Here is a 27,473-nt window from a genome sequence, read left to right on the forward strand (position 1 = left end):
ATTGATTTGACTTCAACTACTGAACAAATAACTTTGAAGACTTTAATCACCCAGTTAAGGCGTCATACACGTCAGTGGACAGCAGGCCCTACTACAGAAAGCAGGTTTAACAAACTATGAGCCTAACCTTGGACTCTTGAGTTGATGGTATTATCTGCCTTGTTGAGCCTCCAGTCACAACAGAACTCCTTGTAGTTGTACTCAACACTCCATAGATTTTGCCAAATATAGGCTAGTAATTTAAAAGTATACTGAAACAGAATGATGATAATGATGAGGATGATGATGATGAAGACACGTTGTCCATTGCCACAGAGAGGGATTCAGCAAGGCCTAGCGGTAGGCCTAATGCATGTTAATACACTATATGGACAAAAGTATTGGGACACACCTCTTATGAATTCAGGTGTTTCATTCAGTCCCTGTGCCACAGGAGTATAAATCAAGCACCTAGCTATGCACTCTGCCTCTACAAACATTTGTAAAAGAATGGGTCGTTCTAAAGAACTCACTGAATTCCAGCGTGGTACTGTAATAGGATGCCACCGTTGCAACAAGTCAGTTCGTGAAATTTCTTCCCTCCTAGATATTCCACAATCAACTGTAAGTGGTATTATTGCAAAGTGGAAGCGTTTAGGAACCACAGCAACTCAGCCACGAAGTAGAAGACCACGTAAAGTTACAGAGCGGGGTCGCAGAGTGCTGAGGCACATAGTAGGGATGCACCGATGCATCGGCATCGGCCAATGTTGGCCTTGTTGACTGCCATCGGCCCATCGGCAAATAAAATGACATTCACCGATGGTAGTGGCCGATGTTATGTCGCAACAATAACGTCTTTTTTTGTTGCAAAACATGGCCTACCCAGCTGCAGATTCGGAGAAGATCCGTGACGTAACGCCGCCAACGCACGTGTAGTTTGCTTTCAAATTAAAGTGAAATAAAAATCGGCGTTTTGGAACCAAACACTTTATTTCTTTGTTTCCCTGGCACAAAAGGGGGGATAAAAATTAGATAAAATAAACATTGGCCATCTGCATCGGCCATCGGCTGGATTGTTATTTTAAACATTGGCATCGGCATCGGCCCAGAATTTTGCAATCGGTGCATCCCTAGCACATTGTGCATAAAAATCGTCAACGCTCTGCTGACTCCATAGCTGCAGAGTTCAAAACCTCCTCTGGCATTAACATCAGCATAAAAACTGTGCTTCGGGAGCTTAATGACATGGGCCTCCATGGCTGAGAAGCTGCATGCAAGCTTTACATCACCAAGGGCAATGCCAAGCGTCGGATGGAGTGGTGTAAACTAAAGCATACCGCCATTGGACTCTGGAGCAGTGGAAACGTGTTCTGTTGAGTGAGGAATCACGCTTCTCTATCTGGCAGTCTGATGGACAAGTCTGGGTTTGGCGAATGCTAGGAGAATGTGCCTGACTGCATTGTGCCAACTGTAAGGTTTGGTGGAGGAGGGATAATGGTCTGAGGTTGTTTTTCTGGGGTTGGCCTAGGCTGCTTAATTCCAGTGAAGGGAAATGTTAATGCTTCAGCCTACCAAGACATTTTGGACAATTCTATGTTTTCAACTTTGTGGGAACAGTTTGGGGAAGACCATTTTCTGTTCCAGCATGACTGTGCCCCAGTGCATAAAGCAAGGTCCATAAAGGCACGGTTGGGTGAGGTTGGTGTGGAAGAACTTGACTGGCTCGCACAGAGCCCTGACCTCAACCCCATCGAACACCTTTGGGATGAATTATAGCAGAGATTGTGAGATAGGCCCTCCCCATCAGTGTCTGACCTCACAAATGCTCTTCTGGATGAATGGGCAAACATTCCCACAGACACTCCAAAATCTAGTAGAAAGCCTTCACAGAAGTGTGGAGCTGTTATAGCTGCAAAGGGGGTACCAACTCCAATGCCTATGAATTTAAAATGGGATATCATAAAAGCTGCTGTAGGTGTAATGTAGTTGGTCCAATACTTTTGTCCATATAGTGCATTATGTATGGTAGCTACTGATACGATTAATGATTCTCTCCCCCATTTGTTTACATTCTTGTGTGGAATGAGTTTGAAATGTACATGACAATAAAATAATGAGATTAGAAACGAAGATCTTGAAATTACTGGAACGCCATGTGGGTGCATGGTCACATGAATGTTAAAAATAATCATTTTGTATTTATAGGAAATAAAGAAGACCAAATGAAATGTGAACGATTTGTCTTTGACTGCTGGAAGCAGTGGAATCTGTGAAGCGATTCTCGGGGTTTGTTAAAAGAAAACCTGCCTGTAAGTAACTTTAGGTAGGGTTAGGTTGACATAGGTTGACAGTTTTCACTAAACCCGCTTTCTGGAATACACCCAAGAAAACCAAAGCAAACATATCTTTACCTAACTTTTATGTTGTTACGCGTTGGCTCTACGATGGCTCTGTGTACCTGGCTAGTTAGCGGAGAGATGATGTATTCGTTTAGGTCGCCCGTCCCGCGAAATGTATAAAGTTGCAGCTGTTTGCTAAAATTTGTTTTGCTTTTTTTAAGTACTCGGCCCTTTGTTTCCACCAGTAGGCTATGTGGCATAAGACCAACGATTGAACTATTGAATAACTCGTTGAACTGGGTTATATTAGCATAAGGCAAATAGACTACAGTATTAGTATACTGTAGCCCAAGGATAAATATGATTGCTTATGGTTAGCCAAGATATATGCCGAGTTAGCTAACGATATCAACAAAGATTTAGCAAACTATTCACACTTCTTCTCAACCACCTCTACCACAGCCCAGTGTATACAAAACAAAATAACCTACTAACAAACAGTGCGACACAGCGATGCTATCAAGCTAGCTAGCAGCTACTTAGCTCGCTGTACGAGTAGCTAGACTACCTGGCAAGAATAGTACATTACCTGCTACAGGTTGTCCTCTTCTAGGACAATTCCGCCATCGGGGGGGAGGTCCAGTGTGTGACATTATGTCCAGTAAGTGCAGCTACTGTAAATTTCCAAAAGTCGAGGATAGGTCCGTTAGCTGAGCATAGGTGGTGTGAATGTTCCTCTGGCCTTGGAGATCACCCTTTACCGCGGCCTGTAGGGGCCTCCACTATTAAGGAGGTAATTCAGGGATTAGGGTGCTATCTCATCCTAAACAGACTCACCGATATATCGAGATAATGATCCTACTCATAAAGTATTACTTACAGTGGTTGGGTGTCCCAGAAGAATATTGTTTTGTCTGTTTTCCCTAGAACTTGATGCAGTACTCATGGATGAACTACAACTAAATTCTCCACATTGCTACAATCCAGACCAGTGTACTTTGCGTTGTCAATAATTACAGTTACTTCAAACGGCCACTAGATGGTAGTGCAATTCTAAAATCCTTCTTATTTATCCTTTAGATATCTTTTTTATTGATGCATTGAATTCAATATTAATTGTCATATTCCAATTCATACATGTCTATCTAGCCTAGTAGGCCAGAATAATGTGAAGTTAAATGGTAATATAATTACATTTACTAATTACTATAATAACCATTATATAGTCAGACAAATTATAACGCGAGTGAGGCGAGCAAGCGAGGGAAAAGCGTGTGTATGTGCGCGCGCGCGTGCGTGTCTCTGAAAAGAAAATATGGTCAGGACGACCAATCACATGTTAGATAGTCTGCACATGTGATTAGATTTTTCCCTGGCAACACAATCTGCAGCTGTTGCCTAGCAGATTTGATGCAGCAGATCCAACTACAGTACCAGAACCGTGGACAAGCTTGACCTCCCTCGTGTGTGTGTGTGTGTGTGTGTGTGTGTGTGTGTGTGTGTGTGTGTGTGTATGTGTGTGTGTGTGTGTGTGTGCTAATACAGGGCGAGACAAACCCACAAAACAAACCTGGCAGCACAATGTTATAATAAATAAATAAACAAAAAAAGTAGTACTGTACGCAGTGGGCTCTGTGTCTGCTTGTCATGGTTTATATACCGTACTTTACTTATGCTGTAGGCTACGTTTGGATATTGTCCCTGTTATTTTTATGCTTATTGCTAGGCATACTCTGTATCTTCATTTCCAACCACTGCTGTAATTGTTCCACTGCTGGAACGCCGAATCTCCCCCTAGGGGGATCATTAAATTATCAATCGAATTCTGATAAATAAATACGATGGACCATGTTTGTAAATATCTATGTCCGGCGGCAATCCCTCTTGTTTAGATCAGTACATGGATGTTTCTGGACACTGGGGACAGATGAGATTAACATATTCATGACGTAATTTCGACGGAGGAGAACATCTATTCACGACGACCGCGTGATAAGAAGGCGTGCATGCATTCTTTCATACAGAAATAACCTTTTACGTGCATGACATACAACATTGTTTAGAGATGAGTGGGCGTGCCGTAGTGGTGCTTCCTATACAACCAGGAAGTTCCCGTCCTGCGCCATTTCCATCGCTTACGGACAGCAAGCAAGCTGCGCCATCTCGGGACTTTGAGGACCGTACATAAGTCGGACTGTCACAAACTGGGTTCCGCACCGGAGCTTCCGCTATCGGCTAATCTGTACCGTTACTTAGGTTCTACACTGCCTTGGACTCTAGTTTTGCCAACGATATCTGATAGTAACAGGTTAACGTTAGCTAGTTAAAGTAGCCTAGTCTCCGTGGTAGCTAACCATTAGCTAACAACAGTTAGCTGAAGTTCCCTTGAATTTCTACAGATCGATGTATCCTCCCTCGCCGCCTCCACGGGATTTGGAAGTCATGCTGGGCGATTCACTGGGTCATCACATCGAATCTAAACTCGACAACGTCGAAAATAACAAGCCACCAGCCTTTACCTCACACAATGCGGGGGCTAATCTAAACAAAACAAGGCAAGCCTTGTTGAAGAAAGGTGGGAAAAAACTTCGTTCGCTCTCGTCGGGTTTGACGCGTCCTCAACACCATTGTCAACAGCCGCACCAAAAATACCAAGTGCTGCTGAGGAACAACCCGCGCCTCGCAGACATCAACAACAATGTCGCAGCTTCGTCGAAGTCTCCAGTACAGTCAAGTGCTGAGCTCGCAAACAGCCGCACTCAGACGGCTGTGTTGACGGTTCATCTAAAGCAGGGGACAAAGAAAGAGGTAAGTTATATTGCGATGTTATTGCTTAATGCCATTTTAATGCCATTTTACCCGTTACATTGACATTTTCTGTACCTCATCATGCATGTTTGTTTTTACAAATATCTGGATTGTAGCTACTCAATAGGGCACATGGGTAGTGTAGCCTACTAGGCCAGAGGTGATGAATTGAAACTAGGCTCGGGTTGAGGTGAAACTAGTCTTGACTAGTTTGCTCCACACATCAAGGGTGCGTTCCATCCAGCCCTAGCACTTATAAGGAACTGTGAGTGCGCTGATGTCATCAGCGCACTCTCAGTTCCTGAGAAGGGCAAGACATCAGCGCACTCACAGTTCCTGAGAAGGGCAAGACATCAGCGCACTCACAGTTCCTGAGAAGGGCAAGACATCAGCGCACTCACAGTTCCTGAGAAGGGCTAATCTAGCCCCTTGTTAGGTGCGGTCATTGGACGAGCTACCGCTCTCCGTGAGAGCGGTAGCTCCTCCAATGGCCGTACCTAACAGTCCGGGAAGGGGCTATGTTCCACCCAAACAGGGTCAAACAATAGTGCCTCTCCATATTGGACCTGTCAAACCAGGTTGCTATACTAGTCAAAAACCTATTAAGTGTAAGAGATGGATGTGCTTTTCAGACTGCTTGTAATGAAGGAATTAACTGGCCAATAGGGCCTGGCAGAGTGCCAATTTTTGCTTACGTAAGGCATTAACTCAGTAACTCCTAAATAGGATCATGTTCGTTGTTCAGCACTCGTATTCGTTTGTTGCTTCAGTATTCATATTTGTTTGTTGTCTCAGTATTCCCATTCGTAATCTTGTATCTCTTTCCTCACCAGCTGCTTAAGTCAAAAGGTGGTAGAGTTGAGCGAGGTACCACACAGCCAGGTGGCCAGTCTGTCCACAATCTCAAACACGATCAAGCAACTCAAAATCTGAACATCCGTAGCCACAGAAGCAAGTACAGCAATGCACCTGGCAGTACTCAGTTGACAAAGAAACCAGATAACACCAACCAGAAGAAACCCCTTTCTCCCTTCCATCAGAGAGAGTTGAAGAAAACACATGACAATGTCAAGATTGTCAATGTATTCCCAGTTGAGCCTGCACCTGAGGAGGAGCTTAAAGATGGTGAGAAGATCTATGCTGGAGCTAAATTCAGTGAACCCCCCTCCCCAAGTGTCTTGCCCAAACCACCCAGTCACTGGGTTGGCGAGAACGGCCCCCAACATTCAGATCCCAGCCGAGAGCAAATGACTGTTCATTTGAAGTCCCTACTTAAAGTTCAGGATAAGCCATGATAACCTTCTGGAATGTCTAGAAAACAACCCAATATCTGATCATTGACACCAAATTTGGCATTGAACAATTTGATGTATTAGGGAACTGGACATGTCACTTCAACAGAATGTATCAAGTTTTGATCTGTAATACAATTTCATATATTGTTTTGAGAAAGCGGCCTTGTGTTTATTGGGTTTTTACTGAACTTGTGGAAATGTACATAATGTAAACATGTAATATAATTGTATATTTTTCATGTTATTTTAACTGAAAGTATAGTTTTGTTACTGAAGCCTATAATAAGATGTTCACCTTGAACTGGTGCACTTTTGTACAAGTTCTGTGAATGGGCTGCAATACCCATTGGGGCACATTGAGCGTAAGAGATTTTCTTACATATTTGCACAAGACTGAAAACCAACACGGGTCATGTTAGTGGGAAGCAAAACATTGTGGGATGGTTAGGGGTTCTGTGAATCTCTGTCCACCTAACATGGTTGCTATTGCCTGAATGCACTGCAGAGTTGACCCACAATATCCATGGAACTCTCTGGAGGGTCCAGAAGATGGAGTGACAATGTGAAAGCAAAATCAAGGATCTGCCATCTAATAAGGACAACTGCTGCAGGAAACTTAACATTCAGCATCAAGACTGAGTGCTCTTCTGAATTTCTAGCACTGGCATTATTTCTATTTTTCGTTATTTTCAAAGGACTTTGTATCTTTCTCTCACATACCTCTTTACCCTTTGTTTCGGTGTCGAGTTTCATTCGAAGTACTGAAAATGTTTACCAAAAGTATGTTTCACGATCATTTATGTAATTTGAATGATCATTGTTTTTTTATGTAACACACTTTTACCCCATATGCTTTGGAGCAAGGCAGCTGCTAGATCTTGTTTCTTGACTTAGTGATTTCACACATGGAGAAATTGTATTACGTACCAAAAACTCATGTACATTTTGTTGCAAGTTTTTCTTTTATTTCTGTCCAGTGACCAAATTATATGTTAAACAAAAAGCACTCTCCTATTGTAATTGATGAAAATGAAATATATTTATTTTATGATGTTTCATATCTAAAATTAAAATTACATTAAACTATTGGCAACCCCCCAATATGTTGTCTGTACGCTTCTTAAGTCTAACAAGGTTGTTTGGTTAGAACACACTCAGTATTTTGCCACCATTGCATTCAGAAAACTAATACGCTACACCAGTGGAACAACTAAAGTTATTTCAGGTGCTCAGCTCACTATTCCAGTAGAGTCCATTCCCCACAGGGCAGCCCATCAGGGTTCTTGTTGCTGGTGTAGAGTGGTGCCCCCTGCTGGTGAGATATGAGCATACATGTTTACTCATTCCAGGGAAATGCATGATCTGGTCAGAGGTGGTTGAGACTTATCATTAGATGATGTATTTTATTATTATTATTTTATTAACCTATACTTGAAGGGAGGCAGCTGCTAGAACTTTCAGCATGACTGGAGAATTTGTATTATTGTTCCAAATACAAATTTTGTTAGTACTTTGTTAGGTAATTTCTTTGTAGTGATTTCTGTGTAGTGTAATTTAATGTTCAATGAAATACACATTGCATGTTTTATTTCATGATTCATTTCATATCCAAATTTAGATGACATTAGACTTGGCTTATTGGTCTTCCCAAGATTGTTTTGTTGATTTCTTGACACACTTTCAATATGTTTGCCATCACCCAATAAGCTGCATATCAGTGACCAGTGAAAACCACTTATACAGTAGATGTCCTGTGCAATTGAAGAGCAAGAAGAAATTACGCAGAATCGTCACACTATTCAAATAAAATTTACCAAACACTAAGAATCCACAATATGTAATGTGAGTGGTAATGTTCCTCTTGTTTATTTGGTTGGTGTTTCAGCATGGTATAATGATGCCTGAAAATAAAATAATGGTAATGGGAGTCTATACAAATTAATAGTTCATACTGTAGAGGTTTTTGTTCAAGTATATCACAGAGGTTATAGTGACATATAGTTAATGTGCAACAGGTGCAGGCAATATAGATGTTGTCCCTGTTAGATGAGTATCCCTCTCTACAGTGTACGCTGTACTACATGTGCCGCCTCTATCACAGTGTGGCGCTTGCGTTGGCCGTCCGAGGTAGTCGGGGGGGCAGTGAGGGTGGGCTGGGAGACCATGAGCAGGGGGTTGCGGTGGCGTAGGATCTCATCGCTAACGGAAATTCCATCCAGGTACTGGCGCAGAAGAACTCTAAGCTGCTGGTTCTCTCGGGTCAGAGAGCCTTTCTCCTTCCTCAGACACAGACGCTCCAGCAGAACCTTGTTATAACGTTGCCAGAACCGCCTCAGGTCGTTGTAGTCCAGCATGGCCTGGAAAAGGAACGATAAAGTTTAGTCACAAAGACTTACTACTCCCTCCAGTATCACCATAAAAGTAATATATATTCTTCCGTTCTTGGTTGCATTGGGTTACCTTTGCCAGTTCCTCAGAGGGGGGCTCCATAGCGTTAGCCCTATCCTGGCTTTGCTCCTCGGCAGTGAGAGAAGATGTGTAGAAAGGCAAGACTTTCTCATACTCAGTCTCCATCTTCCGACACATCTCAGCCAGACGCAGCAGCTTCTCCCCCTGAAACCAACAGGACAGAAACAAGACAGTGTGACTGTAAACCAGGGTTATAATAGTTTTGCTTTTTTCATTAGTTTTTATTTTTATATCGTTTTAACTTTTTTGTGTTCAATTTCAGTTTAGTTTTAATTAGTTTTTAAAGCAGATTTGCTAGTTTAGTTTTGTTTTTATTTTTTGATAACGCTTAGTTTTAGTTTAGTTTTTATTAGTTTGTTTTTTTTCTTTTTTGCGCTAGCCTCGTGAGACCATCCTGATCTCGTGAGCTCATGTTGTTTCACTCTGTGCAAAACAAACCATCTGGCGAATGTCAGATTACTTCTGCGCAGGGGCACAGCTAAAGAAATAATGGAGGATAGATTTAATATCCACCCAAAATACTAGGCTTATGTATGAAATGAAAAAGACTAAAACTAAGGACATTTTCTCTACAATTTTAGTTTATTTTAGTTAGTTTTGTAAACACACAATACAGTTTTAGTTAGTTATCGTTTTTTTGTAAACCTTAGTTTTTATTTTTATTTCAGTTAACTAAAATGTTTTTTCACACCTAGTTTTCGTAGTTTTCGTTAACTATAATAACCTTGCTGTAAACGTCACTCATCATAAGTGAGGGTGTACGGCAAGTCAGACAGTAAGTGTAAATTTGGGTATGCATGATTTGGGTATGCATGATTTATAGTGTGTGTGATGTGTGGCCATTGCTAATAGCTGGGCTTGTGTCAGGCAGCTGCCACGTGAGATAAGGGTGTATGTGTGTGTGTGTGTCTTACAACACCTTAGCAATGATGCCCTGCAGTTTCTTGGTGGCGGCGTTGCTGTGGATGGTGAGGCCGGCGAGCTGGCTCCTGGCGGAGGCGCGGGCACGGCTCAGCTGAGCCTTGAGCTGGCGGACCTGCAGGGTGACCTCCTCCCGGGTGGCCCTCAGCCCCCGTGCCGCCCCCTCACTCTCCCTCTGACTGGAGCTCAGCCTGGAGCGCAGCATGGAGATGGAGTCCTAGGGAGGAAGTCAACGAGAGACAAATGGACGCACTCTATTTGTTGTACTGTACATTATCAATGGGGCAGATAACACATTAACACACTGAGAGAAATGAAGGAGCGCTCCGATAAATGTGACATTATGCATTAGTGGTTGTTGCACTGACCTGCATCTTCTGCAGCCTCCTCATCTGCGTGTCGATCTCCTGAGCACTGCGCTGGTCACGGGTGCGAAGCGACTCGAAGGCGATACGGCGATCCTCTGTGGCCTCGTTGTAGCTGCGCAGGGCCTGCTGGACCTGACGCCAAAGACCCTCAACTGTCCCGTCCAGCTGGATCCGCAGAGCATGCTTTTCCTCAATATTCTAAAAGGGGGACAGAGACCACAGCAGGGGCACACTGGGTCAGCAAAGGAGCGGATTCTGAGGGAGTGTATCATTAAATCGTCAATAGGCTTACAGAAGGCTTTACTGACGATGACTGGGATGTACAGTCAGTTCACTTACTCTTGACAAATGTACTTTTTGTAAGTCGCTTTGGATAAAAGCATCTGCTAAATGATTAAAATGTAATTATGTAAAGATTGAGCTGTCTGAGCCAGGGCTATGCCCCACCATGTTTTTGATGTCGTCACTGGTGCTCTGGTAGTCTTGCCGAGCTTCATTGTCCAACTCAGTGTAGTACTGCTCCATGGCAAAGGTCACATCCTCCAGGTAGGCACACTCCTGCTGGTGTTGGAACAGGACCTGCCCTCTGTGAAACACACATGCAGGCAGCTGTGAATTCACCTTCAATGTGATGAAGAAAGTTTCACTGTCTCTCTGTCACAGACACAGACACACACACACACCTCTCAGAGTTGAACTCAGAGCCAAGTTCCTCTAGGCCGCTGTTCCACTGCTGCTCCAGTGAAGCTAGTCTGCCCTTCTGCAAGGCCAGCAGGGAGTCCACACATTGCAGATGAGAGCGCAGTGCCTGGGCTGACTGCTGCTCTGCCTCACTAAGGTCACACACCAAGCACTAGGATAGAGAGAAAAAGAGATGGAAGAAGGGTGACAAAGACATACAAATAATATAGAGACACTCAGCACTGCACACAAGTTTGTGGAAAATCAATTGGGTAAATAAATAAATATCTCACCTTGATAACACTGTTCTTCCGATCCAGGACCCTCTCAAAGGTCTGGCTGAGCACAGCGATGTCACTAAGTAGCTCAGCTGCTCGCGTCTGGCGCAGAAGTGCCCGCCATTGCTGTGTCAGCTTGTGCAGATTTACTGCACTATTCCTCTCTTCCTTCTGCAGCTTATCCTGGTAGGAGAAGAATGGAGAAGCAGGGCTCCAGACTAACATTTTACACAGTGCTGCCACTAAGTTTTTCAGTTAGTGGCAGTATTACATAATTTAATGGCAGAAAAAAGTACTTGATGAATGAATGAATGAATGAATGAATGAATTAATTAAGAAAAACAGTTTTTTATTTTTTTATTAGTGTACTAATCACATAGTTCAATTTACACTTGCCTAGTTCAATCTACACTTGCCTGGTGAGGTGTGTGTGTGTCTGTGTGGGTGTGCATCTTAGGGATGTTATAGTGTGGATTTTTTCCCACCGACTAATAAACCGATGACAACACTCGTATTACCGGTAACACCATCTAGCCAACAATAAGAGAGCGCTTACTTTAATCTTTAACGTTAGACTTTTGCCTCACGTTGAACAGCACTGTTGTGTAGCCTATTTGAATTTGGTATTGTATGTCTCCACGGCTTGCCTGCAAATGCAAGATCAGAGTAAAGTAAGATATAAACATTACACTTGGTCCTGTGCTTCTTTATAATCAGTTTATTTGTTTATTGCCATGTAGTTTTTCAACATAGCCTACTAGGAATATGCATCATGCCTGAAGCAAATTCCTAGTATGTTGAAAAATTACATGGCAATAAACAAATTCTGATTCTGATTATAAAGAAGCACAGGACCGAGTGTAACTTTTATCTTATTCTAACCTTACTCTGACGCATTTGCAGGCAAGCCATGGAGGCATACAACGCCAACTTGCCCTGCATGTGTGTGAATTTCACATTCTTTACTATATATATTGTTATTTCACCAACATTATTTTACGATAATTGTATATTTTATTCTTTCTTCTTTTTTTTTCTTCTTTTTTTTACCTCTGCCCAAAATGAAGTCCGGGGGAGGAGGTTATATTTTCGGTGCTGTGTGTTCTTTCGTTTGTTAGCAGGATTACGCAAATACTACCAGAGCGATTTTCTTGGAACTCGGTGGAGAGGTGTATGGGCCAACTTAGAACCCATTCAATTTTGTAGCCGATCCAAATCACGGGGCAGGTACATCCATTCAATTACTGTTGTCTGTCCTGTCATATCTAGCTAGGTAGCTGACATCAGAAAGCAGAGCCGAAAAGCCCCCGTTCGGCGGACCCCAGCTGTGTCAAACCTAGCTGCTCATTAACATTTTCCCCCATTTGTCTCCTCTAAGTATTGGTACCCTAATGTCACTGGCACTGTACATGCTGACGACATGCATTATGGGCGGAGGTTTGCGGTCACCGAATGCTTTCTAGTTGTTTTTATTTCTAGGCTGTACTTAGTATAAAATGTTAAATGACTATGTCTGCAGTTCCCTTCCCCCTTTACACGAGATCCCTAGAAGCCCCAGGGTCTGCAGATGGCCAACACCTATAATTTGGCCTTCTTGCCATTTGTCCCTGGATGAACCAGGTGTTCACACTTTCCCTGGCATCAAAGTCCTCCAAACTTAATTGTGATTCTAATGAGGTCCACCTGTGTGGAGAGAAGCTCTGATTTGATCTTCTTTTGAGGGGGGAAAAAACCCCACTAACTAATCTTACCTTGAGGAACTGAGTGAGCATGTCCTCTTTCCTCTTGGCCATCTCTTCCTCTGCTTGGGCCCTCTGCTGCATCAACAGGAGCTTCTCCTCCTCAGTCATCCCGACCTGCTTCTTGGGCATGGCGTCGCTTTCTCTCCTCTCTCCGTTTGCTCCGCAGTTTTATAGCCACTTGCGATTGACGGCACCCACAGAGGCAATTGATTCTGAAACTACACAAATGACTCAGGGATAGGACAAATTTGTTTAGATTCAAGACTATATAACGCTTTTATTTTCTGACCTCGACAACGAATGTGTACCATAGAGCCATAGCCTACAAATGAGTTTTGTGTATAGTATGGTCTCCTAGCAACATGGGTAACTACGCCAGCTAAATCAACTGCACTCTTTAGACAGCTCAAAATAACCAAATTCATTCATTATCAATTAATGACAGCGACTTGTAGTTTGAAACTGTTTGCTAACTGAGTACATGGTCTATATTAACCAATCATTTCGCTAAATAAATATATCTTTCCATTAAAATAAGTGTAATTAAAGCACGCCCTTTCAGGGAAATTACGGTAAAACAAGAGACTGATAGAGCACTGCCTACACTGCCAAACCGGCTGATAACCTTACGCAACTAAATCATTAGATCCTACTTTCAATTGAAGAGACGGTGACTATATAATATAATTCAATTGGCATTTGTACTTTTGTTTCAAATTATATGACAACTTTTTTATAAAAATAAATACACGTTTAAATCTTTTTTTAACCTCCTGTGCAGTGCAGTTGTTATGGAAGTGTAAACTGTGCCCCCTGCCGACGAAATGTGAGCATACATGTTTTGCCTACTGTAGTATCTTGTGGATGACACTCTCACTCAAAGTACATAACTTTTATAGTCTTTTGCATGCCAAATCTCGCGAGGAGTTTAAGCGTTGGCATAGAAGTTTCCACCAGAATATGGCTCAGAACATGTCTCCAGACGCGTTCCTGGAGTTGAAACAACACGTTGGCCAGTGTATTGACGATGCTAAAGATAAGTTCTATCGTTTAAGCAAAGATATATGGAGTTGCCCAGAACTGGCCTATGAAGAGAGAGCGGCTCACGATAGGTTGGTAACCTTTTTCTCAGACGAAAAGGGATGGAAAGTCGAGAATCACTTTAAACTCGAGACAGCGTTTCGTGCGACTTGGGGACCCGTGGGTCGCACAGAGGACCGTGTGATCAACGTTGGCTTCTTGTGCGAATACGACGCATTGCCTGGAATTGGACATGCATGTGGCCACAATCTGATCGCGGAAGTGGGAGCCGCCTCTGCCTTGGGTTTAAAAGCACTGGTCGAACGCACGTCCAATTTCCCTGCCTGTGTCCAGGTGAGGTCGCGCATATGCCAGCTGCCTCTCGAACCTGAGTGCAGTCATTTGAAGACAGTGATATAACCTGTCCAAATGCTGACCAATTAAAATAAGCCTCTATGTGTGCCATGTAACGTAACTGTAGTTTCATTGAGGCAGCATGGAACTTGGAAACAGAGTGTTGATTAGCCAACTTGTTCTGTCCACAGGTGACTGTGCTGGGGACCCCAGCTGAGGAGGATGGTGGGGGTAAAATAGACATGCTCAAGCAGGGGGCGTTTGAGGGGCTAGACGTAGTATTCATGGCCCACCCCTCACAGGAGGATGCCCCCTATCTGCCATGTGTGGCTGAGCATGAGTAAGGTCATGACACAAACAGCAGGCCTGTATTGAATCATTTTTTCAGTACAGTATGTATAAGAACTGAAAATAGTAATGCTTCTCAAAGCTGTTTTCAATACATACGCATAGCACAGCAAAATAAATTGTTGCAGGGTAAAAATGAATGTCTTCAAAACCCTGGTAGCTAAAATGTAGCCAAGGTCTCTGGCTTTACTAAAGGCTCCAGGGCTGCATTGCAGTGTTGCTATATCAGGCTGCAGGCCAGTATGTCTGCGTGACAGTGGTCCGCTGTGCTCCTGCTTTACTCCCAGAATAGACTAGGGTAATGTGTCATGTGTGAAGCCAGGGTTTGTTTTTCATATCCTCTCCAGTGTGGTGGTGAAGTACCACGGGAGGGCGTCTCACGCTGCCAGTCACCCCTGGGCGGGGATCAATGCTCTGGACGCAGCTGTGATGGCCTACAACAACATCTCTGTGCTCAGACAGCAACTGAAGCCGGACTGGAGAGTCCATGGTGAGGGATAGCTTAGTTAATCCCTGAGGGGTGGCATCTCACACAGTCTTTGACGAGTTTCCAAATAAAGCTTGATACAAAATTCCACCAAGATGGCTGCCTGTCACCTGTTAGAGTGAAAGAAATGAACGGGTGACGTTTCCCCAATTTATTCTCCCTGAACTCCACTTCTTCCTGTGCAGGTATCATTAAACATGGAGGAGTGAAACCCAACATTATCCCTGCCTACACAGAGCTGGAGTACTACTTGCGTACTCCCTCGCACAAGGATCTACCCACCATCAAGGGAAAAGCTGAGATGTGTTTTAGGTCAGCTGCTATGGCAACTGGCTGTGAAGTAAGTAAAACGATCATCACATGTCGTTTGTATGTTTGTAGTCAGCAATAGTTTACAAGCCTTTTATTCAGAAATCAAATGAGCTGATGAACTCACTGAAATGTATCCTCTAAGGTTGAAATTGAGTTTGCGAGGAATGCATTTGACAATATCCTGCGAAATATCACTCTGGAAGGGCTGTTCGAGACTAATGGAAAGATCTTGGGAATGGAATTTACCACAGATGAAGAGGTTCTCAAAAACTCTTCTGGTGAGGGCCCATCATCTGCATCTATAGTACTCAGGGCTTTGTATGTATTGCACAGGCCCCCCTGTGGGCAGTTGGTGACGAACTAGGCTTTCTAAAATCTCCTTGGTACAGTAGGCAACAGTGTTTTTATGTTTCGCAAGCAGTAATGGTGTGTGATAAGAAACTATTGTGTTTGAAATATGCAGGCTCCACAGACTTTGGCAATGTGTCTTTTAATGTGCCTGGAATACACCCCTACTTCTACATTGGTTCTGATGCCCTGAATCACACAGAAGAATACACCATTGCTGCTGGTATGACTAAACCATGACACTGAGATAGGATAAAGGTGTTGAATGTCATTATATCAGTATCAGTATGTATTGTCTATGATATTGTACAGTATGCGTGTTCAGATATTGTCAAGTTAGTTATTGTGTGTGTGTGTGTGTTTGAATCCCTGCAGGTGATGAAAAAGCCCAATTCTACACGCTGCGAGTAGCCAAGGCCCTGGCCATGACAGCCTTGGATGTGCTGCTGTGCCCTGAGCTGCTGCAGAGGGTCACAGAGGAGTTCACAGAGGACAAGCTGAAGGAGGAGAGGAGCCTGAGGGACAGCCAGCCATGTGGAGTAGCTGTCCCTTGAGCACACACACACACACACTCTGTGTGACTGACGTGATATGAAACAATACTAAACCAAATGTATATTTTCTCAACATGTATATGAAATCTCTGGCGATGCTGTTTGGGGAGGTATATTATCAGCAGTGCAATTAAAATATCCTATAATCCTGTATTGCATTATGTAAAAATGATCACTGATATCATATACTCTTTGAACTTTATTCAAATGCATTTATAGTCCTTCCTGCTGGATCCCAGCATAGTCTTAGAAAACCATCATAATACCTAATGAAGAGTGTTTCTTGGGAGGGTAAGTAGAGAAAGTAAAAACTTTAAGTGGAGTTGTGAGTAGAAAAAATGACACTACATTAAGTGCACACCAATAACATCAGTAGTGTTTACCATACAAGTAGTGTAATTCAGTATTCCAGTCATGCAGCCGACTAGCAAGTCACAAATTCTAGATACATTGCATACATTGATGACCTGCACACTGCTTAACATTACATTTAACTTTAAGAAAGTGTAAACTTAGAGATCATGACATGGCATATACTACTGTTCATTATGACTTGAAGGTGCAGTCTGTTGTTAATGTTCTGGGTGACATCAGAGCATGGGTTAAAGTCTAGATGCAGTCTAATTGTATGTCACATTACACAGAAGACAATATATACAAACTCTGAACAAACACAAATATCTGAACAACAGTCTACTTATGATTACAGAGAGTATTTGGTATAGCTTTGTTCCCTAGCTAACTTTTTATCCTCAAGCACATTCACTTGTTTATAAAAGTAGAATTCCAGATGCTTAAGAGACCTTCAGATACACTGTATCAAACAAAAATATATCCTCTAATAAGAGTGAAATATATAAACCAAAACTGTTTTTTTGTTATTTGAAGATAACTCTGTGGTATGATGTCAAACTTGTATATGCCTTGCAAAGTGTCCCAAGAGTTTCATTACATTGTCTCATACCAACTCCCATGAAATGTCCAACACTCCATGTGAATGAAAACTCAATGAAGAAAACTCAATGAATTTCTTCACTCTCTGAAAACACAACATCGGATCCTTTGTGTGCATTCATCACAATAACAAAAACAGTCTGTTTCTCTAGCTGTGCATGGCCTACCCTCCATATCCCATGACCACCTGGGCATACCAGGGGCCTCATTTATCATTGAGGTACGCCTTCTTTTACACGGTCTTTTTCGCGAGTTCAGGCGTACGCCATTTGCCCCCCCCACATTGCGATTTATCAAGCCGTAAGGGCGAAAATTTAGTCGCCTTTCTCCGCGCTTTTGTAGGACACCTCTCCAGTTGGCGTACCGATTTACACGGTGTTCTACGCCCTTCTTGAACACAGGGGGAACTGGCGACGCCGGTGGTGCGTCGGTGAATTACTATGTTTGACGGAGAGAATAAGAGCGACAGTTCATGAACGCACAATCATGTAGGCTACTAGGCCAATTCAGCACAAACATATATCGCAATGCAAGATTAGACGTGTCCTCTAACCGGCTCATTCATGGTTCGATATGGATTTGTTCCCCAAACTGTACCTATGCGCTGTCCCAAACCCTTCCGCGCTATATGTCACACACTTAATGCAGGCACTCCATCAAACGGCAATAATTGACCAATTAGATTGTCATTAATATGTGATCATGTGGACCTGTTTGCTCTTTGGTAAGCATATAAATGACAGTCCTCCTGTGCGTAATGCGAGCCTAAATGAATCCGGCGCTCAGCAGGGTAGGGACTAGACTGGAGGCAGGCGCTGCGCGTGACGGCTGGCTTGTTGGTGTGTCCATAACCAAGATCCATATTCTTTGTCTTATTTACTTTGAATCTTTATTAGCATTTTCCATCCATACAACGACAATACAATAAAACATAAAAACCTACAATAACAGCTTATGGGTACATCCATCCATGCAGCTTTTTTTTCTTACTCAAATATGACAATTTTAATATTAGTGGTATCATCACACTTCCTTCTATAATCCATCCATTTTTCCCATCTCCCTTCAAACTTTCCTTCCTGCATCCTCAATGCATGCGTGAACCTCTCCCTAACATACATCTCCTCCACAACACCCACCACTGCTCCTTGGTTGGGCGTTCCACCTTATACCAAGCCCTCGTTATTGTCTTTTTACTAGCAACCAATAGTACTTTCACTAGGTATCTGTCCCCTCCTTGTACATCATTCTGTTATGTTTGCCAAGATATATATTCAAAGCTGATAAGAAGGTGGAGGCCGGCGCGCTGGAGGTGGAGGGTACAACTCGCGGGGGCACGACCGTCAGGTCCAGGACCACTGCAGACTCCCCCTCCTCTGAGTCCCACCCCACGTCAGAGTCTGGAGAAACAATTTCAATCATGTTCCTTGAGTTTGTCTGTGAACTTGATTATGCATTAAACATTTCATTGTGCAGCCATATTCATTTGATATGTTTTTCTGTTGGCAGTCAATTAAATGCTGTGATTTACCGGGTGATTTAGATGAGTCTTAATTTCCCAGAGGGGAAAATGTTTAATGTGTTCTAACATTATGAAGTGGTCATCTGCGTTATTGTTCCCTGTGTTTGGTCCTAATTTAATCATAGCCTACCACAGAATGTTCTCTTTCCTCACAGCCACATGTTACAGTAGGCTATGTCCGTGTATGCCAAATCCTAGATGCACAATACGTAGCTAAAGTAGGCTACTAAGCTGTAGGAGCAAACAGACAAAGGTAGGCTATTAATACCTTCCGAAGAGGATTGTCTTCCTCGCGTGGACCTCACCAACAAGCACATGCACCTCCGTCTCCGAAAAGTTTCTCTTCATTCCGCGTTTTTCCATAAACGTCTTTGTCTGTCCTAATGCTCGACGCTATATTATGTCGGTTCCTTCCGGGGAATCCCCGTTGTGCCGTCATAGTTTTGACCATATATGGTTGGATTAGGGCGTGGAGGGGGCGGAACACGAGGCGCGTGCGCGTACACTCTATTCTCCGCCCGTCTCGGATTTCTCGTGCAGAAAAGGGCATACGACATTTTTGATAGATCCGAAAAGCGTGTAAATATTCTCGTCGTACGCTACATTGTGCATTTTCCGCGTTTTCGTCGTACGCCCTCTTTTACACCAGAATTTACACGCTCTTTGATAAATGAGGCCCCAGGTACCATTGTTGTGCTGCGATGACTGCTGTGCCATCAACCAGTGATTATCGCTCAGCGCGACCACCTCCGTTCTGTGTGTTAAGAGTATACGGACCAGCAGATTATGTTCTGTGTGTTAAGAGTATATGGACCAGTAGATGATGTTGAAGAGTGTGTAGGCTCCAGGGAAGATGACTCGTGAGTATTTGTCAATGGCGTGTGTATCGATCCACATGCTGTTGTAGGGACTGGAGCCAACGTGCCCAGTGATCTGGTCGCTCTCCAGCGCCAGCTGCACCAGCATCCTCTCCCTCTTCACGCCGTTCTCCTCCGCCATGCAGTAGTTCCCCGTGGTGTTGACGTCCACCTCGCTGTAGCTGGACATCATGCCTGGGTCATGAGTCATACCGCAGGTACAAGGCAGCTGCGGACAGACATGGATGCCAGCTTAGACACAGCTCAGTACAATACTATGCCATTTGTCCATTAGGTCTTTTTGGACTAGGGAGGGAGTGAGCATACAAGGTGCTCCAATTGTTGTTAAGGCACTTACCCTTTCTCGAAGCTTCCTCTCCTTCCGTTCTTGTACTGTGGACAGGTAGTTCACTGCGGCATATTCTATCACCGATAAGAATACAAACACGAAACTGACCCAGAGGTAAATATCCACAGCTTTGATGTAGGAGACCCTGGGCATGGAGGCATTGACTCCAGTGATGATGGTGGACATGGTGAGCACCGTGGTGATACCTAGAGGACACAGCCACCAGACAACACATGAGCCCATGTTGGAGACATACAGTAGGATAGCATAATATGCAAGATACTGAGGTCAGAATTCGTATGGGCGGATTCCGGAGGGTGCGGCATATTGGGCCGCCGCTCCCTGAGGGTGGTTAGTTTAATCTCAGGGTTTGACACGCTTCAGCGACCCCATCTGGTGTCTGAATTACAGTCGCAAGCTGAGAGAGTCAAGGAGTTGTCTCTTCTTCACGTCGCCGACCAGCAGGTTTTTGCGTTGAATCCTCAATTGGACACTAGGTCAATTGGCTACCACAATTGTGTGAAAACGGGATAAAATCCAGTGTGGAAAAAAAAAAGAAAAAGAATACCACATGCCTAGCCTCAATGATTAGGAAATACTGGAAACCATATAGGTAGAACCCTTTATTGATGAAATGGTTCTAGTTAAGTCCTTTGTTTGATAAAGTGCTTTTCCGAGGGTTCTTCAGTGCGGATGACCCAATAACCCTTTATGGTTCCAAGTACAGTATCATCTTTGTCGAGCCCATCTGTTTCATGACCGCCACTCACCCAGCGGTACTCTGGCGGGTACGGCCCGTCGGTCGATCCAGAAAGACACCCAGGACAGCATGACCATCAGGGTGGCGGGGAAATAAGTCTGGAGCAGGAAGAAGAAGATGTGGCGCCGCAGGGTGAAGTTGATGTACAGACGGTTGTACCAACCTGGAGGGGAGAGAGGAACAGAGTCACGTTGCGACACCACCAGGTGAACACGGTCAACGGAGAGCGCCCCGTACCGGTGCTGCTGTAGAAGGCCAGCTTGGTGGTGGTGTGGAACTCCTGGATGAGGAACTGGGAGAGGGAGATCCTCTCGTCCGTGTCCAGGGACTTGTTCCCTTTCTTCCAGTAGAGCATCAGGTCATCATCCGTGTACGCATCTGAAGGGGGTTGGAGTGACACATACTGTACAGTTAGCATGCTAAGCATCCACGTTGAGCACACATGGTATAAGAGCTCCTGTCGAAGCATGGGAGTACACAAGCTATGGTATAGTTTTGGTGTGTGACTGCAGAGAAAAGGGTCGACTTCGGAAAACGTACAGCTCTCGATCTCCAGGGAGCAGGTCTGCGTGTCCAGAGGGAAACGACTCAGGTCCATGCTGCACATGGCTGTGACTGTGACTCTGCGTGGGAGAACAGGTGAGCACAACCCAGTTAGTCCAGCACCTGAACCGCGGTTGGTGGGTATGGGTGAACGTTACGCATCGTATTTCAGTCAAACACCCCCCCCCCCCGGTCATGGGCTTCGTTGGGGATTTGGAGCGCCCAGCCCAGTGTAGGGATGAGAAAAGCAGAGATAATCCAGATCACTGGAGGGGACATGACTGCACAGGATCGTTTGTGACAGAAGCCCATCAACAGAGAATCATTCTTCTCCCCAATCTGCTTCAGTCTGGAAAATGTCTTTGCTTTCTGACTCCAGAGAGATTAACCCAGTGGTCAGACCTGCATGGTGTCCACAATGTGACATACACCACCCTGACCCCCACCTCAACTCCCTGCAAGAGCTGTACATCCATAAAAAAAAAGATAAATCCCATAATCCACACCAAGATTAGAATTACTTATGAACATTGATTTTCTATGGTAACAGTTCACATTCCAGGTTCTGAAGGAAATACCCCTGGCCTGCCTACATCCAGATTCCTGAGCATGGCCTCCAACACATCCATACTTTAAAGCAATACATCGCGATATTTTGACGTTTACAAACATGTCTGGTGCTTATTCTCAAATTGGATTTACTAAAAGTAAGCTGAATCGTCCAAACAGTCTACTCAGAAAGATAATACATTGACATTTATTACCTTTTAAAACTCGCGCCCCCAGAACGCAGCATTCAGTCGAAGTGCGCATGCGCAACGTTGTGCTTAAACAACACAGTAGTAGCTAACTATTCCGGCGTCTATGGATATCATGTGTTTTTTAGCTCAATGATATCATGGCGGAGGTGAGAAAACCGAAGCGAAACATCACGGAGGAAGCCAGAAAAAGAAAAAGACAATCTGATAACGTTACGACAGTACGACAGTGCACTTACTCGCAGAGACTGTGGGGGAGCAGTTCTGAGAAAAACCGGAGAAAATGCTATGTATTGCTTTAAGTGTAACTAATGCCTCTGCAATGACAGTGTTTGTAGGTGGAGAGCCTGCATGCAGTGTGTTGGCGGCCACTGGAGGAGACTGTCATCTCAGGCTGCTCTGCGTTGGCTGCCAAGCTCTCTAATATGGATTAACTATGCTGCCACTTGGCCCCGGCAGTCTGATTACTTACCCAAATGACAAACTCGCTCTCAGCGGCTTTAAGGGACTTTATTGACCAACAGTTTCAATTAAATTATCTTGTCATCAAATACAAGCTGCACTAGCTATTTGGTGGCAATGTACAATCTGTCTAGGATCCAGATCCCTTTTTTTCATTAGAAAATTGCTCCTGGTTGAAGAGAAAGCATTTGAATTTGGCATCCAGTTATTTTATTTGTTTGCTGAGATTACTTACGTAGCTAGCTAAATTGGCACAACAAATTCTAACAGCTGTTGCCATTCATCAGCTATCCCTGAACCATTTCAGTAATCACAGTGCTTAAATCCCTGTGTTGGGATCTGCCAGCAGAGTTAGCTACCTCAGACTGTAGAGAACTTTGCCATCAGGGTACACTCGCAGCATCACGTTATCTGTGGTGGTGTCGTGGGTGAAGGACTTCTTGGAGTGAACGAAGAAGATGTCCGGCACCCAAATCTTCTTTACCAGGCGGCTATCGAAGGTCATGCTCTGGTTGTTGTTGCTGGGGAAGGACAGACGTTTGTCCTTCCAGTAGTGGCGTAGGTACAGGGTCATAGTGAAGTCCTGGAACAGAGATACACATTGTGCTTGATACACACTGTGCTAATTATGCTTTAATACTCTTTAATACTAAGACTGCTGAACAGTAAGGTGTAAATTATAATAAAATGATGACCATGGTGTCTCATCCTCTCTCTCTGACTTTACATCATCTACCCTGTCTATCTGCTCTATAATGACACATCTGAAGTCTGTCTTTGGCAGGTGTATTTCTCAGGAACCTAAAACTAACGTGTAGTGTTGCCTGTGAAGTTGTTTGGATCAGCGGTTCTCGACAGGCTAAAAATTAAAAATAGCCATTGCCAAATTACTCATGAGTCATCTTCCCTGAAGCCTACACACTGTTCAAAATCATCTACTGGTCTGTCTGTCTGTCTGTCTGTCAGTCTGTCAGTCTGTCAGTCTGTCAGTCAGTTTGTCCGTCCGTTTGTCCGTCCCTCTATCCTTGCATTTTGGATGGCATGGCCCCTTTAAGAGAGTTGAGACCAATATAGTGTATTGTCTAAAAGGCAATTATAACATCCCCACCCCCTCCATAATTCCTGTACCACACAGGCATATAATCCACTATGTCATGGCAAGTGTATTTTGAATGAGCATACATTTTAAGATAAATCCTAATTTAATAAAAGCTTAAAGGAGTAGTAAAGGGAAAATCATGTTTAGCCCTGTTTTAAGGTTACTTATGATCATATACAATGGTTCAGATCAAAAAGTTGTCAAAACGAGCACTTGTGAGAAAGTCTGATAATTGCTCTACCACCGTTTAGGTCATACAATGGATGTGGGTGGGCACCGTGTAAAATCATTCAAAAACATGTTAAACTCTCGATTTCAAAGACAAGAAGCTCACCGAGGGGGTAATTGGTGTCCGTTGGTGTTCTGATATCAAATTTGCCGCAAAGTATGAATCCTGTAGGGTTTTATTGATCATTTTATGAAATCCATTGACTTGTATTGACGCGATCGTTGTAGATGTGTAGATCAATCTGCAGAGGGGATTCAGGAAGCGCAACTACTTGGAGGCTTGCCGAACCGCAGAGCCAGAGACGGTCGATGAAGCTGTCGCTATACCACGAACCACCGGTGTTTGGTGGTGTGCTTGCAAACATTGCCGACTGATGCCCAACAAATGCTTCGCACAAGCTTGTCTTGTTGCTGCGGCTTGCTTTTCAAGGAAGGAAGCTGAACCGGAATCCACGGACGTCGCCTATCGCGAGATCAAGGCATTGCGCGAGATCGGAATCAGTTCAAGCGGAAGTTTACACACGTATGTGCTGCGACTAAATAGTTCTATGCTAAATATTTAAAAAAGCCTTTCCAGATGAACTAGAATCTTACTTTATGGCGAATTATATGTCAGATTGCCAACTAACACCTCGGTGAGTTTCTTGTCTTGGTGAGTTTAACATGTTTTTTTTAATGATTTTTCACGGTGCCCACCCACATCCATTGTATGCCCAAAACGGTGGTAGAGCAATTATCAGACTCTCAAAAGTGCTAGTTTTGTCAACTTTTTGATCTGAACCATTGTATATGATCATAAGTAACCTTAAAACAGGGCTAAACATGCATTTTCCCTTTACTACTCCTTTAATTTATTTGCAAAATAGAACCCATCTCAGGTGTCCTAAGTGGATGTTTGTTTGTGTGTATGTCTGTGAGTGTTTGTATATTACTGTGGCTGTTTGGTATTTCTGGAGGGGGGTGGGGTGAGGGTGTGTGTGTTATAATTGCCTTTTAACAAGACACTCTCAACTCTCTTGACGGCCATGCCATCAAAAATATAGATACCTGTAGACAGACAGACAGACAGACAGACAGACAGACAGATAGATAGATAGATAGATAGATAGATAGATAGATAGATAGATAGATAGATAGATAGATAGATAGATAGATAGATAGATAGATAGATAGATAGATAGATAGATAGATAGATAGATAGATAGATAGATAGATAGATAGATAGATAGATCTTGATCTTGAACAAACCACAACAGGCACATGGGCACTTTGCACTAGTTACAATAAAGGCAGACACATCTTTATGAGAAACAATCACTTTTACACAGACCAGGTGTATATAAACCTACCATATCCACTTCTGAAATTGTGTCCAGACTTTCAACCTGGACATCAACCCCAACTGGAACAGCAGGCCCTGCAAAGCCACAGAAAAACAACCTGCTTACACCAAACCTACAACCGTATAAATTAGCTGTGTTGCAGTGTTGGATATTAAAAGGCAGCAAGCCTTCATATCCAACACAACACATAAAAAAAAATGCTCACTGACACCAAGTTATTTATTCATTAAAAAAATGTTTTGCGGAGCAGCTGGAATTACATTATGTATGTAATCAAGGGTCATGACTCATGTTTTCATGTATTCATTTCAGATAATGAGATTTAGCTCCCTATTCAATAATGTTGGAACAGTGCAGAAACAAATATATGAACGCTCTAGGGAATCTGATGGTGTTTGGAGAGTGGAGGAAGGACAGAGGGGATAATGTCCTTTTATAACCTATTTCATCTTTGTGTATCCATTGAAGCAGAAATACAATATGTGATTCATATCCCTATATTTATTGTATAGAGGCACACAACAAAACCGTTCAAGAAGCTCTGCTACACATTCAAACTGAGAAATGGTCATCTCTAACATACTGAAATACTGTTTGGTGTTCATCATGAAATGTGAGGCAATGTCTACCGTCTTCAGAAGCTAAAAGGGATTTGCTACTTGCTAAATGTTACGTAAGAAGCCATGGCATTTGTTACGCTTGACTGCATATGGATTGTCAGAAAATCCTAATTGTTTTTGGAGGCCTGTCAGACTCTCTTCCTTGCAAAGGTACTGTAAACAGATGCGGGCTAAAAATGGGGATGATTAGAGAAGTCAGACAGGGGTTATGGAAATGTGGAGCCCCAGACTGGTGCTGCCAGCGTGCTAATTAATCACTGCAGTTTTAATCCTGCACTCAGGCTGGTTGTGCAATCTATTCAATACACAGACTGCACAAGACATCCCCACTTTCAAAATATTAGATGGATCCTCCTGAGCACTGACAAAATGCTACCTGAATATGTAAATGAAAACTTTTCCTCAGATACGAATGCACTGATTTACTGTACACCAAGGTTTGGGTGAATATCATAATAGATTTGTACACTGAAGTCACACAGTAAAAAATGAAACAGCCTCACCTCCAAAGCCAGGTCTCATTGTGAAGTCATGGTCATCTATTCTTAGGAGCTGCTCCGACTTTGTGATGAAGGTCTTAGTCATATCAGGACTCCTTTTGAATACAGGACTGTATAAAGGTGAGAACAAACAAATATTGAGAACAAACAAATATTGGAATGCGTAAAAGCAAATTGATGGTGGATATAAAAAATGGGCCTACACAGCACAGGCAAATAACCTTTTGACCCAGCCCCATTCAAAAATGCATTGGTTACTACTGAGCTTGATAAGATGCTTAGAGGCTGATTGTTTTGACGATGCTTAAGTATGGTGTTTTAAATAACTGTAAATAATCCAAAGCAGATATACAGTAGTTCTCGCATACCAATCAGCTGCTTATCTGTGTTGTGGTGAGTGGTAGCACATTGTATTCAGACTTCAAAAATACCTGCCAATTTTGTGGTGTCCAGCTGGCGATGGCATGTCTACTTCTCTTTTAGATCTGTAAGGAAATACGTTAGTTAGGCTTACTGTACTTAAACAACCATAAATAAACAAATTGATGCTATATTTTGAGATAAAGCAGGTTTATGGTTTTAAATCCCTATCATCTCCCATTGACAACCCTTTTCTTTGTGAGGTTTTTTCAACAGTATCATTTTATATCACTATGCTCTGACCCTAAGCCCTTTACTTCAAACTGAACACATGAAACATCTGATAGGACTTGCTACAGGAGCTATTTGATTTAAAAACATCCATGGGTAGAGACATGACATAACATGACCTTGAAATCTCAATCTTGTTTCCTTGTTTCACAAGTTCGATTTGATTAAATGAGAACCATACTATTCACAAGGTTAGAGCAGATTACTATTGACTAAGTTCCTCCAGGTGATTGAGTACCAAAGGTGTTCTATAATCCTACTGGTGGAGTAAATCTAACCAAAAGGGATTCTTGGAATAAGCCCCAGGCAAAAACTTAATCACAACTGTCATTGGTTTGATTGTTTTAGACAGGGACTGACTGAATCACTTATAGTCTTCTTGAGCGACGGACAGACTGTTCCATTGCACAAGGGCTTGGTCTGCCACTAAAATGATGTGGCCAGCCTACCTATTGTGACTTAGTGGTATGGATTTTGTGAATCAATGCAATATTTGGCAAATAATAAAAATGAAATACATG

General features: G+C 43.2%; 5 protein-coding genes across 6 annotated transcripts in view; 2 read left to right on the forward strand and 3 right to left on the reverse strand.

The window, feature by feature from the left end:
* Nucleotides 1-3,308, reverse strand: part of rngtt (RNA guanylyltransferase and 5'-phosphatase) — a 103,923-nt gene extending 100,615 nt beyond the window's left edge. The window contains exons 1-2 of one of the 2 annotated variants that reach the window (XM_084439923.1): nucleotides 3,202-3,308; nucleotides 2,911-3,103 (exon numbers count right to left, since the gene is read on the reverse strand). In XM_084439923.1, coding sequence (XP_084296049.1) covers nucleotides 2,911-2,974 — 64 coding nt within the window. In that variant the 5' untranslated portion in view covers nucleotides 2,975-3,103; nucleotides 3,202-3,308. Of the gene's footprint in view, nucleotides 1-2,910; nucleotides 3,171-3,201 lie in introns of those variants that run through there. The other variant, XM_084439924.1, reaches the window with a different exon arrangement.
* Nucleotides 3,309-4,475: 1,167 nt separating this feature from the next.
* On the forward strand, nucleotides 4,476-7,448 carry pnrc1 (proline-rich nuclear receptor coactivator 1). The gene is made up of 2 exons (XM_084439263.1): nucleotides 4,476-5,129; nucleotides 5,963-7,448. The coding sequence occupies exons 1-2, from the start codon at nucleotides 4,725-4,727 to the stop codon at nucleotides 6,422-6,424; spliced, it is 867 nt and encodes a 288-aa protein (XP_084295389.1). The 5' UTR covers nucleotides 4,476-4,724; the 3' UTR covers nucleotides 6,425-7,448.
* Nucleotides 7,449-8,484: 1,036 nt separating this feature from the next.
* Nucleotides 8,485-13,012, reverse strand: drc2 (dynein regulatory complex subunit 2; the record flags this gene model as incomplete). The annotated part of the gene is made up of 8 exons (XM_084439537.1): nucleotides 8,485-8,781; nucleotides 8,885-9,037; nucleotides 9,813-10,031; nucleotides 10,183-10,380; nucleotides 10,630-10,768; nucleotides 10,866-11,035; nucleotides 11,157-11,324; nucleotides 12,893-13,012. 8 exons carry the CDS (start codon nucleotides 13,010-13,012, stop codon nucleotides 8,485-8,487), a joined length of 1,464 nt encoding a protein of 487 aa, XP_084295663.1.
* Nucleotides 13,013-13,843: 831 nt separating this feature from the next.
* Nucleotides 13,844-16,306, forward strand: LOC311310577 (peptidase M20 domain-containing protein 2-like; the record flags this gene model as incomplete). Its single annotated transcript, XM_084440087.1, has 7 exons — nucleotides 13,844-14,257; nucleotides 14,449-14,597; nucleotides 14,953-15,095; nucleotides 15,278-15,432; nucleotides 15,547-15,682; nucleotides 15,868-15,975; nucleotides 16,128-16,306. The coding sequence occupies 7 exons, from the start codon at nucleotides 13,844-13,846 to the stop codon at nucleotides 16,304-16,306; spliced, it is 1,284 nt and encodes a 427-aa protein (XP_084296213.1).
* A 3,274-nt stretch (nucleotides 16,307-19,580) lies between these two features.
* On the reverse strand, nucleotides 19,581-26,407 carry LOC311310754 (gamma-aminobutyric acid receptor subunit rho-1-like; the record flags this gene model as incomplete). The annotated part of the gene is made up of 8 exons (XM_084440296.1): nucleotides 26,305-26,407; nucleotides 25,188-25,255; nucleotides 22,871-23,094; nucleotides 21,289-21,371; nucleotides 20,986-21,126; nucleotides 20,759-20,911; nucleotides 19,998-20,194; nucleotides 19,581-19,868 (listed from the first exon to the last, which is right to left on the reverse strand). Exons 1-8 carry the CDS (start codon nucleotides 26,384-26,386, stop codon nucleotides 19,581-19,583), a joined length of 1,236 nt encoding a protein of 411 aa, XP_084296422.1. The 5' UTR covers nucleotides 26,387-26,407.
* Nucleotides 26,408-27,473: the final 1,066 nt, after the last annotated feature.

The sequence above is a fragment of the Borostomias antarcticus genome, assembly GCF_949987555.1.
Source record: "Borostomias antarcticus genome assembly, chromosome: 6".
NCBI classification, from domain to species: Eukaryota; Metazoa; Chordata; class Actinopteri; order Stomiiformes; family Stomiidae; genus Borostomias; species Borostomias antarcticus.